General features: G+C 34.3%; 1 protein-coding gene across 21 annotated transcripts in view; it reads left to right on the forward strand.

Annotated features, from left to right (window-relative positions):
- SOX6 (SRY-box transcription factor 6) overlaps positions 1-19,626 on the forward strand; it is a 665,386-nt gene that overhangs the window by 514,180 nt on the left and 131,580 nt on the right. For 12 of the 21 annotated variants that reach the window (XM_012456568.3, XM_012456567.2, XM_012456564.2 and 9 more), the window contains one exon: positions 6,083-6,206. In XM_012456568.3, the coding sequence (XP_012311991.2) occupies positions 6,083-6,206 (124 nt within the window). The remainder of the gene's footprint in view (positions 1-6,082; positions 6,207-19,626) is intronic. The other 9 variants (XM_012456580.3, XM_012456573.3, XM_021675166.2 and 6 more) reach the window with 1 other exon arrangement.

Here is a 19,626-nt window from a genome sequence, read left to right on the forward strand (position 1 = left end):
GCTGCCTTGATTCTCTGAAAGATGTGAGGTTAAAATTTCTGGACATGTAGCCTATTTGATCAAGTATATGTTCCCCACCCTCTCCAAAAGGGAAACACTTTGGTCAGGGATTGTGGAAGTTTAGAATTAATGGACAGTTGTGCTTTGGGGTAGTTTATTACTTTAGTGATACACTAAGCTTCACCCATGATGGGGTTTCTGGTTACTTGGTAGTCATTCAAGTTACATACTCAACCAGATAGTGCTTACTTTCAAAGCAATAAAAATAACAGTTTTCATGCAACATCTTGTTTTGCTCTTTGTGCTAACAAAATCAGTTTTACTTCTTCATCTATAGGATAATTAAACAATCTCTGAATTTGTGTTTAGGGAAAGCTACATTTTAAAGAAAAAAAGATGCTATTTGAAATTTTGATAACTTCTTGGAAAAGACATGTGGAGACTGGTCAATCTTTGATGGAGTGAGGGGAATTCTACTTTTTTTAATTCTTAGTAAAATATTTTTGGGGTTGCTGTTTCCAGTGTGACTGCCTTTCCTGGCATATCACCAAATGGGAAAATGGGATGTTGGAAAGGTAGGGGAAAGTCAGGATTATATTCTTCAGAGCAAAATGAGGCTTGTCTGTATCTTCAGAATTCTTTATCTGCCCTAGGCACTGGCACTCAATGCAGTGACTTTAATGCACAACTAAATATTTTAAATGCTTGTGTGATTCTTAGGTGGCCACCAAGCAAGACTCTTTTCATGTTTTTTCCCTTTACCTTGCTCTTGCTTTCCATTTCTGTTCCACATTCAACTGACAATCTTTTAGTAAGTGTAATAAATGGAAAGCTATGAGAGAGGAAAGTTGTTGCTGTAATTTATACTTTCTGCTAATACCACTTGTATTGGGTCATACTGATGAGCATTTTATAGAAAATGGCATTTAAAAGTATTGATAGAACCTAGTTGCCTTTGCTTGTTTTAAAGACATAACTCCTTTAACACACTAGGGCAGTGGTCCCCAACCTTTTTGGCACCAGGTACCAGTTTTGTGGAAGACAGTTTTTCCACAGACTGGGTAGGAAAAGGGGAATGGTTTCAGGATGAAATTTTTCCACCACAGATCATCAGGCATTAGATTCTCATAAGGAACATGCCTAGGTCCCTTGCATGTGCAGTTCACAATAAGGTTGGTGCTCCTATGAGAATCTAATGCCACAGCTGATCTGATAAGAGGCAGAGCTCAGGCGGTAATGCTCACTTGCCTGCTGCTCTTCTCCTGCTCTGTGGTCCAGTTCCTAACAGGCCACAGACTGGTACTGGTCCACGGCCCAGGGGTTGGGGACCCCTGCATTAGGGAACTATGAATAAGATTGTTGGATTGTATCAATGTCAGTACTCTGGTTGTGTTATCGTACTATAGTTTTGCAAGATGTTATCATTTGGGGAAACTGGATTGAGGGCCCATGTGACTCTCTGTACTCTTTATTACAACCATACGCAAATCTACAATTATATTATTATCACTAATAATCATATTCCTTATCTTAGATCTGTTTTGAAAAAGATAACTTCATGCCTAATATAATATGGCATTAAAAGTACAAACTTTGACCTTGACATATCTGGACTTGAATCCTGGCTCTATCGCTTTTTAATTGACAATGTTACTTAACCTCACATGGCTTTGTTTTCTCATCAAATGAATAAGAATAATAATAGTAAGTACCTTGCAGGGTTTCAGGGATTAAATGAGATAGAGTATGTAAATCACTTTTTCAGTACTTGACATATAGGAAACACTGAAAAATATTAGCTGCTGTGGTCATCATCATCATTATAATCATCACTATTAATTATTACTTAATGTAATTAGACATAAGAGGAACTTTTAATCACCTTTTCTCAGGCTAGAGTCTAAACTAGCTACTGGATATTCTAGCTTCTCTTTAATAAAGGGCACTTGGAATTTTTACATTGTTTTACCTAAAGTAAGTTTGTTGTTTTACTTAAAATAAGTTAAAGTCAATTTTATTCCTTGGAACAATATGATCATTGCTAATGGATGTATTGTAACAAACTATTGGAATTAATGATGGTAGATACTGATATCAGTGTATTCTGTGTAAAATAAAATATAACAGAAAGGATGAAGGAATTTATTGAAAATTGAACAACATTCATAGTATCCAAACTCCAGCAATATGCTTCTGAAACACATAATTATTTTTAGCTGGAGACTTGAAGGTTTTCTTTGCCAAAACAGTGCAACCAGTGATTTCTCCCTTTTCTATCAATCACTGAAGTCCATCTGATGTAGTGGAAAAAGCCCAGGACAGGGTGATTAGCAGTTTTGGACTCTAGATCCAGCTCTGTCATGACACTGTAACCTTAGGCTCGTATCTTTTACCTTCTCTAGCCACCTGTTTTCCTATGTGTAAATTATGAGCTTTGGATTAGATTAGTGATTCTCAAAGAATGACCCCTGGACCAGCAGCCCCAGCTTCACCTAGGAACTTTTTAGAAATGTACACCGTCAGACCTCTACCTCAGATCTACTGATTTAAAGACTCATGATGGGGAGCAGGGGGAGATAAGGAAACAATCCGTGTTTTAACAAGCCCTGTGGATCATTCGATACACACTAGAGTTTGAGAATCACTGCCCTAAATTAAATTTTAGCCTAAAATTTAAATTGTTGGACTGAATTCCAGAGTTTTCTGATTCAGTAGGCATGAGGTAGAGTTTAAGAATTTGATTTTTAAAAAAAGTTTCCAGATATTGCTGAGGCTGCTGGTCAGGTACTACACTTTGCGAAATAATGCTGGGTTATCTCAAAGTTCTATTCCAACTCTATGTTTCTATTATTACTCTTGCTTTCATGACATCCTCTGACCTCCTCCTTATTTACTTTGTCTCTCATCTTATTGAATAGCCTCTGGGCTAATCTTTAGTGTTTGAAGTTTCTAACATATCTTTCTTTGTAGAGTGTGATGAACAGAAATGAACTGACCTAAATTCTTACAGCTTATGTTAATATGAAATACCTACAGATCTTTGGCATTAAAAATGACCCCAAGAGTTTGGTTAGTTATCTCATGAAGATGGAAAGTTATGAAGGAAGTAATTTAAGACACTAAGATTCGAGAATTAAGGGTTGGTTTCTAAGTGCTATTGACCTCCTTCTGTTGTCTGATGATCTGAAGAGCTTGGGTGACCAATGTAAAAATAATGTTTTCATTCTAAGATGCTGTTAAATAAGTAACACCAAAGAGCTCCAAATACATGTTCAAATGAACATTTATTCCCATCTTTTCTTTATCATGGTTTTCTAGATACTTGGGATAGGATAATTCTCTGTGAGGCATATTGTCTGCTAAACATGACAAGCCTCTGCCTGCCAAACAGAATTATTTAGTTGGGTCATGTTTCTTTCTTAGAGTTATGAGTAAGATCAACTATTGCTTTTATATTGCTCATTTTATCAGTAATTTGATAATTTTTGAGTCCTGAATATGGAAACCATATAAGAAAAGAACAAGAATCTAACAAGGATTTACTGTGACATTGCATTACTATTATGTCAAGTACTGTGCCATGAGAGTTACTTTTATTGTTTATTTAGTCCTCATAATAGTTGTGTAAGGTAGTATAATAAGCTTCAGTTTTTACATGAAGAAATATACTCAGAACAATTAAGTAACTGTTCAAGATTACACAGCCAAGAAAATAGTAGAATATAGATTTGAGTTTAGATTTTTTGACCAACAAGGCCTTTATAGGCACCCAGTAAATTCTCAATAAATTCATGATGAATGAATGAAGGAATGACTGTAATCACACTATCTTCTTAATGTTGACTTTTAAACAATCATAGAATTATAAAGTTGGAAAGGCCCTAAAGGTTATTATATAATCAGGTTTTTAGTTATGTATTTGCTTTAAATATCTCTAACATATGGGGTTATACAGCCTTTCTTCACTGGACCATCTCTAGGGAAAGGATATATAACATCTCTTTAATCAGAGTGACTATAGAATAGTTTATTACTAGAAAGTTCTTCTTTGCATTTCATTTCCATGAAATTTCTTCTTTTGGGCCTAGTTCTCCCTCTGTTAGCCATTCAGTCTTAATCCAATGCTTCTTCCATACATCATTCTTTCAAATATTTGAAGATAATCTTACCTCTTTTATCTCTCAAACTAAATATTCAAACATCTTCAGCTACTTATCAATAATAAGATAATATTTGTGAAATGGAAGAAATAATAAATGAATATAATATCCAGACTCATCACTTTCTTATTCTCCCTTTTTAGAGTGTAAGCCATTTGTGCTATATGTTATGTACATATTAGGGCCATTTTTTCTGGAGGAAAATGAAATTATTCCCTTTGATGTACTCTTGCACCAAACAATTGTAACCCATACAAAATACTGTGTTTTATTTTCTGGCATGGAACAGTGACCTTGTCTCTGACATCTCAAGTTTGCATCAGGGTACAACAAGCTAGAGTTCAGCAGCAAACCCGGTGCTTTTCTTCAGGGTTAAAGGCGAGACCTGGGCACTAGGGGATCAGCTCCAATTTAAGCAGGCTTAGTTTGTACTCCAATGTACGCAACTTGGGCTTACCTCAGCTAAAATGGAAGAAATAGCTGCTCAAAGCTAGTTTCTTTCACGCCCCACTGGCAAGGTAGTAATTGCACAAAGACCTTTTTATTATAAGTTGATTTTCCTGAGAAATGAATTCAGAAAAATCCTGTAAGGTGTTTATTTTTTGCTTGCCCTTTATTAACCCACATCTTAGGGCTTTCCCTAGAGAAAAGCTGTTGGTAAATGAAACCTCTTAGAACCACACAGAAGCATTTTTTGCACTGTGTACCTGGCTATGAAGGGAACAGGGACAGGACAAGGCAAGCCAGTGCTAATTAAACAGGGTCATCAGCCAGTGTATGGAATTTTGCCTAAAGAGAAGATTTAGGAATTTAGACAGGGGAAGGGTTTGGGGTTGGAAGAATTACTGGTAAAGGTTTGTATCTTAAATAAGATATAATGTAGTCCTTTTATACCAGTAAAAAGGCTAAATACCCTGTTTGAACTTAAAGATAATTTCTTTTTGTATATCTGTTTTGATCTTTAAATAAGAAAAGTCCTGTATTCAACCCATAAAATTGTGCCCTAAAAGCCAGGACAAAACCTTCCTGTCATGCTATCCTGGAATCCGGACAGCATTCATAGAGTAAAGAAGGAAGCTAGGAAATTAAAATGTAATTTTCACAAGCATGATTCTGTCATAGCTCTTATTTTCTTTATATGGAGTACAAATACTGATATAGAGTAAAGATTTTCTATTTTGCATTTTTGTGCTCTTTGATACATTTATTGAGGTCAAATGAAATTTGATATAGTAGGATTTATTATGAAATGCTCTCTGAATACAACTCCATAATTACTGAGCTACATGGTAGTGCATAAAGCTGTAAAACTGCTTAGCCAGACAAGCAATTTATATGTTACATCGAGGTGTGTATGGCAAAGAATATTAGTTTAATTGGGAGCCAAGATGTAGTAGCCTTAAATCTGAAGAGCTATATGTTTAACATAATGCAGTGAGGCTTTGAAATGAGATACCTAAACTGGGGAGATACAGCTTTTAGAATATATAACAATTAGACATTATTTTCTGACCAGGGATACTAAATACTGTTTTTGAAAGAAAGCACAGAATGCAAAGCAGGTGAAAGGGCAAAACCTCTAACATTGTACAGTGCTAGAAAAGAAGCAAACTTATTTCTTCTAGTTCTTTGTTTAAAAGAAAAAATAAAAGGGAAAAAGTCAAGAGAAAAGAAAAGCATTACTACAGTTTGGTGGAAGCAGGGATGAGGCAAATTCACAATGAAGTTATGTCTTCGGTATGCTATTAGCATCTCAGAAAAGGGATTTGGTGAATTTTAACTGAATTTTCTCAGAGTGCAGATTTGGAATGAGGTTAGAGGTAGGTGGCTATGTGAGTACCAGCACACCACCAGGAGTGAAAAACAAATTCTTCTTGGCATACATTTGCTCCCTGTCTGATCATAGGCTCTCTTCTGTTTAGCAGGTTCAGGGTCACATGCCTCCGCTCATGATCCCAATTTTTCCACATGACCAGCGGACCCTGGCAGCAGCTGCTGCTGCCCAACAGGGATTCCTCTTCCCCCCTGGAATAACATACAAACCAGGTAAGTAGAGAGGGATTTAACATTCTTTTGGAAATGCTCAGATCCACATGTTTTTGCTTTGTACTCACAACAAACACAGGAGCATGCAAGGGAACTATGAATAAAAATATCATAAAAGCTTATTTTAAAGTAAAATTAGAATTGGGAAGAGCAGGCATTGTAATAAACTAATTGGTTGCTAAAAACTTTTACTTTCTCTTCTTCCACTTGAGTTTGTCTTGAATTCACAGGTAAGATACTACTTCTCCTGGGGGCTACAATGTTTTTGTCAGCTCTCTCCCATATTTTACTGAATAATTTTTTTTGGTTAAAGATCCTTTTCTCCTTGTGAAAGCTGTTATGCTCTGGGAAGGTGATCACATACAGTATAAAATGTTATTGTTTGTTTTCAGACTTCTCCTAGAAAAATAGTTAAAACCGGACTGATTTAATTAGTTTATCACTAGTAGGTAAAATTATTTTTTATTTTCTTCTAAATAATGAAGTATTCAGTATTTTTTAATTCATTTTTAAATCTCAAAAAAACAGATCATGTAACCTTGCAGTGAAATATGTTTTAAGATGATTTAGCAAATATTATGATTTTTCTTTATTCCTCTGAGTTTACTGGACTCCTGGGGAATTCAATTAGGGGCATAATGGTTTGAAGCTTCTTTCAGAGCCTCCTTGTAAACAGGGCTTTAAATGTTTAAAGATATGTTTCCAAAGGAATCCAATATAAGAAGATAGTCAAATAAATAAAAGTCAACCTTAATTTCATTTGTGCATTCTTTGTAAGTGACCTCAGCTCAGAAGTAGTGACCTTGTTGTACTCATTAATAATTTCTGTGTCAAGTTCTTTTTAACATATTAACCTGATTATATTAACCATCAAATCTGAGTACAACAAATCTGCATGCAGCATTTTCTTTGTGTATGTGGTTTATAAGGTGAACAAAGGCATTTTAATATGCTTAAAGAAGTAAGAAAACATAAATCACTTTATTAAAATTCTGGATAAGGAAGCTTACTAAATAGCATAAAAATAAGCCTAGTGCATTTTAGCGTCTGTTCTAATTGCTTGTTGCCATTGATTATTCTTTTGCATTAGATAGAGAACTTCTTTGTAAGAAAAGGTAGGATGTCTGTGGCAAAACACGAATGATTCAAGGAATAGAGATATTAAGGGATTGGTGAGTTTAAGGGCTGTCCAAAAATTCCTCACACATAAATGAATCAAACTCATATTACCAAAAGGTTTTTGGACACCTGAGAGAAAATTATGTCATTAAAATCGTTAAAAATTCATTTTTCTAGAGCATGATTTTTAGAACAAGTTATACTTACCTCCTATGAAATTGACATCTATATTAAGGAAGGAGAATTTTTTTTTTCAGTGCAGTGGTTGTCATCTCTATAAGTCATTGGAAACTATTTCTTCATTTGACTTCCATTGGAACATTGAAGTAGACCAAGTTCACTGTTCTATTCTAAATTTGAGTTTGACACCCCTGTACCAGTCCCAGAAACATTTTAAATGAACTATATGTGGAAACTTTCCATTTGACTTCAGTGTTTTTAAAGTTAAAATTATTCACATTTCAAAATCATGTATGGGTCTTATTTTCTGTTAGACGCAGACATCTTGTAACTATATTACTTGCCTAACTTTGTTAAAACAATACTGCCACTTTCCATGGGGGAAGATACTGTTATATATTTAATGAATTTAGACCATTTTTCAAAGTCTTCTCAAACAGCATTAATGAGATTACAAAATTTAACTGAGAAAAATGGAGAAACTGGAACAATATTGTGCAGAAATTAGTTACTCCCATTGAACAAAGTGCAGCTTAGAGTTAGTGTCCTAGGGTAACAAAGCTGTATTTGATTATGTTGGCTAAACTCTTTTGAGTAAGGCAGGACAATGGGTTTGGAGATGTAGGAAGAATTTTAATTACAAGCAAGGTTGGTAAAAAAGTGTTTACTTTTGTGTCACTCCTAAATTATGTCAGACAATTTAGTTAATCAGAACTCTAATTATTTCAATAGTTTGGCAAATCTAGTCTTTATTGTATGTGAAAAATATGTTTAAAATTGATAAAAATGGTATGTTCTTATGCTATTAATAGAGAAATTACATCCTCAGAAGACTTAATCAATATATACAGTGTTTTGATCATTCACGTGAATTAAGTGAAGAGACTGCTATTGGACTGGAAACTGGACAAGTACAATACAACTTTTTTTGCCCCAAACTAAGCTATGGTAACTTTGCTTGAAATGTGTGTGAGGGCTGGGTGTGGAGGCTCATGCCTGTAATCCCACACTTTGGGAGGCTGAGGAGTTGGAGGATCACTGGAACCCAGGAGTTCAAGACCAGCCTGGGCAATATAGTGAGCCCTTGTCTCTAAAAAGATTAAAAAGTTAACCAAGCTTGGTGGTGTGCACCTGTAGTCCCAGCTACTCAGGAGACTGATGTGGGAGGATTATTTGAGCCTGGTAGGTTAAGGCAGCAGCAAGCCATGATTGTGCCACTGCACTCCAGTCTGGGCAGCAGAGTGAGACTCTGTCTCAAAAAAAAAAAAAAAAAGAAAAGAAAAAAATAAAGAAAGAAAAGTAATGTATGTGAGACAACAATGACAAAATTTTTGAAAGAAAACCTTGAAATGGTGGCATAAATTTATGTTCTGGTTCCTTAAACAACAGGATGAACAAGTGCTGCCTTGGTCTTTATAAATTAAAAAAGAAAATTTCCCTTTTTTTTTCTCTTTCCACTTTCCCATATCTGAAATGATTTCATAGTGTTTGTGCCTACAGCTGATGGAATAATTGTCTTGATTTCCAGAGAGCAAGGACCACCTTGGGGTGACCTTCACTGTTAAAGCTGACTGTTTCTGAATCCATGTTAAGACAGTGTAAACAAATACATTTAGAGTTATAGGCCTCCACTCCCCACCCTGTGATTTTACCTGCACCTTTGGGCATTTCAGAGTCCCAGAACGTAGTAAACACCAGACAAGCTCTCCCATCTCTTGTTCAGGGACATGTTGCCCACAGGGATTATACAGCTCCAGGACAGCATCTTTCAGATTGATCTCTCTAGAAATAGCTTTATTGAGTTTTAATCCCTAATTTTTAAAATTATTTTACAGGTTCTATAATTAGAGACATATTTCTGGATAGGAACTCATGATCAGGGCCCAGAAAAATAAACCATAGACTTCTGGTTGCTTTGCTTTTTCACACTGTGATACAGAGAGATGCAGCAATTATGAGTATAATAGGTACATTTGAGTATAAATGTTGGAGAAAATTAAAAGATAAAACCTCTTTCACAGTTACCAATGTATATATCAGATCAAGATCAGCTTACCTGAAAAATAAAAACAGTGAGTAGCCTCCTTCATACTTCAGAGTTGATTTAGATGACCCATTGCTTTATGTAATTGGAATTTTTTAAATGATTGCTGCTAGAAAGTACCCTTGAAGTTTCCTAGGAGATCCTAGGAACAGGATGTCTGCCTGATCCTGGGTCTTCCATTTACTCACTAGCTAAAGCTTACTGAATGATTACTGTGCCAAATACTGTGCTAAATATTTCATATGGATTATTTTATTTCATCCTTACTTGAACATGTCATTTAATCTTGCTGAACCTCACTTTTTTCTCATCTAAGAAATGTGTCATGATTTGTCCACTACTCCATGTGAGTGTGAAAACTAAATTTGGTAAAATATATAAAAGTTCTTTGAAAATGATAAAACACTAGGATTGGGAGTAAAGTCTGACGGTGAAACTAACTTTAGCCCATTAAACTACACCCTTATCTGTTAGAAGTGGGGCCCAAAACCTGAGTGTTAGACTCAGTCATAGTATCCCTCTGCTATTTGTAAGTATATAACTCAGTGGCAATAATATATTTTCAGTATTGTATAACCAACACCACAACCCATACCCAGAACTTTTTCATCATCCCCAACAAAAATGCTGTAGCCATTAATTAATAATTCTCTCTATCCATCTACCCTTAGTTTCTGATAATCTCTATTATCTTTCTCTATGAATTTGCCTATTGTAGATACTTCATATAATTGGAATCATACAATATTTATCCTTCTATGTCTGGCTTATTTTGGTAAGCATAACATTTCAAGGTCCATCCATATTGTAGCATATATTAAAATTAATTTTACTGCTGAATAATATTCTATTGTATATATATACCATATTTTATCTCTTCATCTGTTGAAAGGCACTTAGGTTGTTTCTACCTTTTGATTATTATAAATAATGCTTCTATGAACATGGTTATAGAAATGTTTATTAGAGTCCCCACTTTCAATCCTTTTGGACATATACCTGTGAGTTGAATTAATGGATTATATGTAGTTGTATGTTTAAACTTTTTAAAAGCCACCAAACTGTTTTCCACAGTAGCCATGCCGTTTTATATTCCCACCAGATATTTAAGAGGGTTCCCATTTCTTCATATCCTTGCTAACACTTGTTATTTTCAATTAAAATTTATTATTATCATCCCAGTAGATGTGAAGTGGTATCTCATTGTGGTTTTGATTTACATTTGCTTAATGATTTATGATGCTGATCATCTTTTCATGTGCTTATTGGCCATTTGTATATCTCCTATGTAGAACTGTTTATTTAAATAGTTTGTCCATTTTTGAGTTGGATTTTGTTGTTGTTGTTGTTGAGTTTCAGTTCTTTGTATATTATGGATATTAATACCTTATCAGATATATGATTTGCAAATATTTTCTCCCATTCTGTAATTTGTCCTTTAGCATACTTAATAGTATCTTTTGATACACTAAAATTCTTAATTTTGATGGAGTCCAGTTTATCCCTGTTTTCTGTTGGTACTGGTGCTTTTGATGTTATAGCAATGAAATAATTGCCAAATCCAAGTCATAAAGATTTACCACTGTATTTTCTTCTAAGGGTTTTATTGTTTTAGCTTCTAAGTTTATGTCTTTGATCCATTTGAGTCGATTTTTGTATATGGTGTAAGGTAAAACCTTTTTCTGTTGTTTTACGTCTTTTGCATGTTGATGTCCAGTTTTCCCCTCAACATTTGTTGATAAGACTATCCTTTTCCCTGTTCAGTGGTTTTTGCACCTTTGTCAAAAATCAAAAATCAATTGACTATATATGTACAGGTTTTAATTTTGAGTGTTCTATTATATTTCACTGGTACATATCTATATTTCTCTCTCTCTATCTCTATCTCTATCTCTCTCTGTCTCTATCTCTATCTCTATCCTTATGCCAGTACCATCCTGTTTTAATTACTGTAACTTTGTGGTAAAATTTGAACTGTGAACTTTCCAACTTTATTCTTCTTTTTAAGGTTGTTTTAGTTATTGGGACCTCTCATAATTCCGTATTAATTTGTGAATTGGCTTTTCCCTTTCTGTGAAATAGGTTGTTGTAATTTTGATAGGGATTGCTTTGAATCTGCTGGTCACTTTGGGTAGTATTGCCATTTTAATGGTGTTAAATCTTCCTACCCATGAGCACAGATGCTTTTTCATTTATTTATGTCATCTTCAATTTCTTTTAACAATGTTTTATAGTTTTCAATGTACAAGTCTTTTACCTCCTTGGTTAGATTTATCCCTAAGTGTTTAGTTCTTTTTAATACTTTTGTAAATGAAATTGTTTTCTTAATTTTCTTTTGGTTGTTTATTGTTGATGTTTAGAGACAAAGCTGATATTTGTATGTTAATCTTACACTATGCAACTTTGCTGAATTTATTAACTCTAGTAGCTTTCTCAGGGATTCTTTGGGATTTTCTATATATAGAATTGCATCATTTGAAAATATAGTTTTTCCTCTCCCTTACCAATTTGCATATCTTTTATTTCTTTTTCTTGTCTAATAGCAGTGGCTAGCACTTCCACTGCAATGTTGAATAGCATCAGTGAAAGTGAGCATTATTGTCTTGTTCTGGGTCTTAAGGGGAAAGCTTTCAGTCTTTCACCATTGAGTATGATGTTAGCTGTAGATGTTTGTTTGTTTAACAAACAGGATCCAGGCTGGAATAAAGAGGTATGATCATAGCTCACTGCAGCTTGAACTCCTGGGTTCAAGCAATCTTTCCACCTCAGTCTCCCAAGTAACTAATACTATAGGTATGTGCCACCACACTTGGCCAGCTGTAGACTCTTTATAAATAACTTTCATCATGTCGAGGTCTTTTTCTTCTATAACTAGTTTTCTGAGAATTTTTTTGATGGAAGAATATTAGATTTTTGTCAGATGACTTTTCTGTGTCAATTGAGATGATCATTTGGTTTATTTCCCCCTTCATTCTATTTTTCTTTTCCTCTTCTTTTTTTTTTTTTTATTGTGCTTTGGGCTCTGGGGTACATGTACACATCCTATATCCTGCAGAATTGTTGCATAGGTACATACATGCCATGGTGGTTTGTTGTCTCCATCTCCCATGTCGCCTACATCAGGCATTTCTCCCAGTGTTATTCCTCCCCTCGCTTCCCCTCCACATCCCCACCTACTGCATATTTTCACTCATAGGTGGGTGACAAACAATGAGAACACTTGGGCACAGGGAAGGGAATAACACCCCTTCGTTCTATTAATGTAATGCTTGACACTGATTTAATCCTTTGCATTCTTGGGATAAATTTCACTTTGCCCTGGTAAACAATTCTTTTAATATGCCATGGATTTGTTTTGCTAATATTTTGTTGAGGATTTTTATATCTATATTTATATGGGATACTTGACTGTAATTTTCTTTTCCTGTGATAGCTTTATCTGGTTTTGGTATCAGGATAATGTTAGCCTTATAAATTGAATTAGAAATATTCCCTCCTCTTCATTTTTTTGGTAAGAGTTTGATAAGGATTGATATTAATTCTTCTTTAAACATTTGGCAGAACTCATTGGTAAAGCCATCTAGGCCAGGGCTTTTTCTTATTGAGAGGTTTTTGATTATTAATTCACTGTCTTTACTTGTTATAGATCTGTTGAGGTCTTCTATTTTTTCTTGAGTTGGGTAATTTGCATATTTTAAGGTATTTGTCCATTTCTTCTAGGTGTTAAATTGATTAATGTACAATTGTACAATTGCATAATTATTCAGTGTTTCTTTTTAATTTCTTTGTTTTTGTTAGCATTTTTCGGTACTATTTATTTGGCAAGATACCCCCAACCCGTGTGTGTGTGTGTGTGTGTGTGTGTGTGTGTGTGTGTGTGTGTGTGTGTGTGTAATCTCATTTAATTTTCATAAAAACTCTTAGATATAAGTGGCAATAAATGATATCATCTCTGTTTAATTAAAAGAAAATAAGAAATTGATACTCAAAAAAGTTAATTTTTCCAGGAGTTCCACATCTAGAAATACTGGAGATAGAATTCAGACTGAAGTTCTGTGATGTGATATTTCATACTCTTTGGGCCTTGGTGTAAGTGTGTGTGATCTTAAGAAAATATGACCTTTTTCAGTGAATAAAGTGTAATTTTTACATGTGGTTTTATGCAAATGACATCTTATAAAGCCATTCATTTCTATCTCTTCCAGAGTATTTCAAAGCAGAGGTATGAACTTCTATTTTAATACTTGATTAATAAAATCTATCTACTTAGAGTCAAAGCATTTCTGAGGTTCTTCTGATTACCATCCTAATTTTTAAATCAGAGTACTGGGGTCCAGGAAGAAATTATGTTCACCTGTGTAAACTTACCTAGTTTTATAAAGGTCAATAATTTTTACTGCATTCACCTCTGTATATGGAGGCTATATCATTGATGAGCTATCATGAAGGCCTGAAGTTTGAGGGGTTTTTTATTTTTTATTTTTTATTTTTATTTTTCTCATTTTTTAAATTTCAACAGGTTTTTAAATTTCAATAGGTTTTAAAATTTCAATAGGTTTTAAATTTCAATAGGGAACAGATGGTGTTCAGTTACATGAGTAAGTTCTTTAGTGGTGATTTCTGAGATTTTGGTGTACCCATCACCCAAGCAGTATACACTGTACCTAATGTATCATTTTTTATGCCTCATCACCCCTCAATCTTTCCCCCAACCCCCAAAGTCCAGTGTGTCATTCTTATGCCTTTGCATTCCTCATAGCTTAACTCTCACATATGAGTGAGAATATGATGTTTGGTTTTCCATTTCTGTGTTACTTCACTTAGAATAATAGTCTCCAATTCCATCCAGGTTGCTGTGAATGCCATTATTTCATTCCCTTTTATGGCTGAATAGTATTCCATGGTGCATATATATATCACATTTTCTTTATCCATGGGTTGATTGATGGGCATTTGGATTGGTTCCATATTTTTGTAGTTGCAATGTGTTGCTATAAGCATGCATGTGCAAGTATCTTTTTCATGTAATGACTTCTTTTCCTCTGGGTAGATACCTAGTAGTGGGATTACTAGATCAAACAGTAAGTTTACTTTTACTTCTTTAAGGGCTCTTCACACTCTTTTTCGCACTACAAACTAGTGTTTGTACTAGTTTACATTCCCACCAACAGTGCAAAAGTGTTCCCTTTTCACCACATCCATGCCAATATCTATTATTTATTGATATTTTTATTATGATCATTCTTGCAGGGGTGAGGTGGTATTGCATTGTGGTTTTCATTTGCACTTCCCTGACAATTAGTGATTCTGAGCATTTTTCTATATGCTTGTTGGCCATTTGTATATATTCCTTTGAGAATTGTCAATTCATATCCTTAGCCCATTTTTTAATGGCATTGTTTGTTTGTTTGTTTTCTTGCTGATTTGTTTGAGTTCTTTTTAGATTCTGGATATTAGTTCTTTGATGGATGTATAGATTGTGAAGATTCTCTCCCACTCTGCTGGTTTTCTTTTAACTCAGCTGATTATTTATTTTGCTGTGCAGGAGACTTTTAGTTTAATTAAGTCCCAGCTATTTATCTTTGTTTTTGTTGCATTTGATTTTGGGTTCTTTACCATGAAGTCTTTGCCTAAGCCAATGTCTAGGAAGGTTTTTCCAATGTTATCTTCTAGACTCTTTATGATTTCAGGTCTTAAATTTAAGTCTTTGATCCATCTTGAGGTGATCTTTTTATAAGGTGAGAGATCAGAACCCAGATTCATTCTTCTACATGTGGCTTGCCAATTATCCCAGCATCATTTGCTGAATAGAGTTTTTATGTTTTTGTCTGCTTTGTTGAAGATTAGTTGGCTGTAAGTATTTGGTTTTATTTCTGGGTTCTTTATTCTGTTCCATTGTTCTATGTGTCTATTTTCATACCAGTACCATGCTGTTTTGATGACTGTGGCCTTCTAGTATAGTTTCCAGTCAGGTAATGTGATGCCTCCAGATTTGTTCTTTTTGCTTAGTCTGTCTTTGGCTATGCAGGCTCATTTTGGTTTAATATATATCTTAAGATTCTTTTTACTAGTTCTTTGAAGAATGATGGTGGTATTTTTATGGGAATCACATTGAATTTGTAGATTGCTTTTGGCAGTATAGTTATTTTTACATTATTGATTCTAACCATTGATGAGCATGGGATGTGTTTCCATTTGTTTATGTCATCTATGATTTCTTTCAGCAGTGTTTTGTAGTTTTCCTTGTAGAGGCCTTTCACACCCATGGTTAGGTATATTCCTAAGTGTTTTATTTTATTTTATTTATTTACTTATTTATTTTGTTTTTGCAGCTATTGTGAAAGGGGTTGAGTTCTTGATTTTATTCTCATCTTGGTCGCTGTTGGTGTATAGCAGAGCTACTGAGTTATGTATATTAATTTTGTATCCTGAAACTTTGCTGAATTCATTTACCAGTTCTAGGAGTCTTTAGGGGTTTCTAGGTATATAATCATATCATCAGCAAACAGTGACACTTTGACTTCCTCTTTACTGATCTGGATGTCCTTTCTTCCTTTCTGTTGTCTGATTGTTCTTGCTAGGACTTCCAGTACTATCTTCAATAGAAGTGGTAAAAGTAGACATCCTTGTCTTGTTCCAGTTCTTAGGGAGAATGCTTTCAACTCTTCCTTATTCAGTATAATTTTGGCAGTGGGTTTGTTGTAGATGGCTTTTGTTACTTTAAGGTATGTCCCTTCTATGCTAATTTTGCTGACGGTTTTAATCATAAAGGAATGCTGGATTTTGTTAAATGCTTTTTCTGCATCTATTGAGACGATCATGTGAGTTTTGTTTTTAATTCTGTGTATGCGGTGTGTCACATTTATTAATTTACTTATGTTAAACCATCCTTGCATCCCTAGTATGAAACTGAGGATTTTAAAAATTGATTTTATGTAGTGTGGATGAATTTATGGGAGTTCATTCACACTCACTTATTTAATTGCTATTGTGACAAATTCCACAGATTTTCAGATGATTGATTGGTCAAGGGTTTGGATGCAGCTGTGAAATAAGTGAAGAAAGTAAGGTTGAGCCTTGATTCTTAGCTTTCTTAAAGGTAGACAAAACACTGCAGATGATTTTAAAAGAAATTCTGAGATCAAGACTCTTCATTATTGTTCCATTCTTTGATGAATAGGGGAGAAATTTAGCAGGAGCAATAACATAGAGATCTGAGCAATATATATTATAATCCTTGATAATTTTATTTTTCATTTGTCCTCAGAACAAATTGAAGCTTTTGTTTTATTTTTAGAGATCTAAATGTGTCACCTATTACCTGCTAACATTTACTGCAGTGTATGACATTCCTTAGAGTATAGAGTAGTTGTAATATTTTGCTATACCAAATACATGCATCCAGGCAAGACCCGTGCTAAGTGGTATGTTCGAGTTTGTATCACTGGTTGCAATTCAAATATGTTCATATTGTAACAAGAATGGCTGTAGCTCATGAAGGTGGGCTCTACAGTTGTTTGGCAACTTATTTAATGATTCTAGCACACAATCATTTTTTAGTTAGTTGGGGACGTGTAACACATTTTTCTTCAGTTTTGGAGGCTGGGAAATGAGACTGAATTCCTACTTCGGGATAGTTACTGAAGAATCTGTTGAGTCCTGTCTTCTAGTTCTGTTGCGCTCTCTCTCTCTCTCTCTCTCTCTCTCTCTCCTCCTCCTCCTTCCAAACTTTCTAAATTATTTCTTCAATGTGTTAATATCTGAAGTTACTATCTCAGGATACTGCATCTATTACAGTTACTTGCCTTTCTGAAGAATGAAAGTAAATTGACAGACTTTTACCCAAGGGATTTTTGGCTTTCTTTTTTTAAAAAAAGGTAGACTTCTTATCTGAATTATTCAAATTAAAAGTATTCTTGCAAAAGGTAGCTTGAATCTAGTGGGTCATATGTTGTTAGTAAAAACTCCCCTTCCTCTGCCATTAAGTTTTACTAAGTTTCTGCTTCGTGTCAGTTTCTATGAAAATTTAAGAATTTATTTTCTCTCATTTAGGGACTCTTGATGCTTTGATACTAAAGGAAGGCTGCCTGTTCTGGCAAGTGAAACTAATGTCAAGCAAATTTTCCATAAGTTTTGAATCCTACTTTGTATTTGTTCTGTACTCTTAAGATAAAAACAGCAGTTGCAATATTTAGAAAGCTGGAAAAATGGATTTACAGAATGGACATTATTTCTCAAATTGGTTTTTGAAGTCTGTCTTCTTACACTAGAGGTAGCAAGGCCCAGATTACCGTAGTGCATAAAGCTAACCTGTTTCAACAAGCTTCACCTTCCATGTACAAATTTTAAAAGAATGGGTCCTCATGAAAGCATTTCAGATCCAGAGACAAATTTGAAAAAAATTGCTACAACATGTTGACTGATTCCTTGCCAAGTCAGGCACTGAGAACTTTTTCTTGATTGACTTACACAGAAAATTACAGTGGCATAGGGGAAACATGTAACTTTGTTATTAAAAAACTAAACTTCACAATACCTTTAAATCTCGCTCCCTCTTAAAATTTTCTTTTCTACTTGTAATCCCTCTCTTCTTCTCTCTCATCTTCTACCCCTCCTGTCTTTTCCTTGTTCTCTTTCTTCTAATCATTCCCTGTTATATACTCTGTTGCTCTAATGTACTCATTTTTACTGTTAATATTGAAACAATGATATGTTATGGAGAAATAGCTTTCTAAAGATTATATTCAGATATACAGATTCAAAGCAAGATAAAAGTTAAAAATGTTTTTAAAATATGCTTGTCAGCTGTGGAAAGAAAGCTGTTTGTAGCCAGCAGGTGAGCTGGAAAGTACTATAGGGTGTGGTATGGTAGAGATAGTAATAAATTAACTGGCAAGCCAAAAACTGTAAAAAAAAAAAAAAAAAAGAAAGCTATTTCATAGCATAGAAGCATGACAGCTATTTAAAAAGGAGTGCCCCAGGGAATTCTTTTAGAGTTTGATTTTTTTAAATATGTTTGACATGAAAAATATTTTAGTACAAATAAAGCAACTGGTATTAAACTTACAGGGAGGGGGGTTGTGGTTTAGAGTTAGTATGAATAATGCATGATATTTAAAGAAAGAACAGCTCTAAAATGTTCCAGGAGGCAGTCCAGTTAGAATGGTGATTTTTTTCCCCTATTTTTGAAGCATCATTAATTCAGCATCATTTTGTGTTTTTTTTTTAAAACTTGATATCTACCAAAGAAATACTATTTGACTTAGATTAGGATATTTTTTCTTTAGATAATTTAGTTTAAATATCAAGAAGATCAGTAGAATTATTTAAGCATAAAGTGACAGTCGTTTACTATAAAAAATAATTTGGCCTAGTTATGTTTTTTAAAATGCTCATGTAGTACTGCAAACCAAAATCAACCTCATGGAAGGAGAAAAACAAGATCAGATATTTTGAACATTACTCCATAGGAGACCTACACAATGTAATGTTAGTGAATGCATTGTAGCAGCGCTTCATATGCAATCAGAAGCCAATTGTTACTGGACTGTGTACAAGCACACACTGTGCTCAATGGTCTGATGAGGTATTATGGATATGATGCAAAGAGACTGTGTAGATTAGAAGCTAACAATTTGTTAAAAGTGAAAGCAACTTAGCATTTACATTGGACCAGCTGAGTAGCACTTCATGTGGCAAGCAGGATGAGTTCCCAAGAACCAGAGGCACCAAGAAGGCTCCAGGTATTAGTGTCCATACCGAAAAAAAAAAGTTTGCTTTCCGGTTGACTCACTTTATTACTGAGATTCTTTCTAGCTGTATATTCATTATTACATTCAGCTTTCACTATGGAAAAGTTCATGCAAAACAGCATGATTTTTATAAATGTCAAAAATGTGTGGAGGAACAGCCTATTAAAATATAGCCTAGAGTTAGTACATAACACTGACTTTAAATAAGTAGCTGAAGCCAAAGTGATACTCCATTAAATCACTGATATTGTGTAATTTATCCACATGTACTAATTTTTATTTTAGTTATCACTGTCATGATATATTCCTCCTTACTTTATTTTGG

This window comes from Aotus nancymaae, unplaced genomic scaffold (genome assembly GCF_030222135.1).
Source record: "Aotus nancymaae isolate 86718 unplaced genomic scaffold, 86718_ANA_hifiasm-v0.15.2.pri h1tg000059l, whole genome shotgun sequence".
Lineage (NCBI taxonomy): Eukaryota > Metazoa > Chordata > Mammalia > Primates > Aotidae > Aotus > Aotus nancymaae.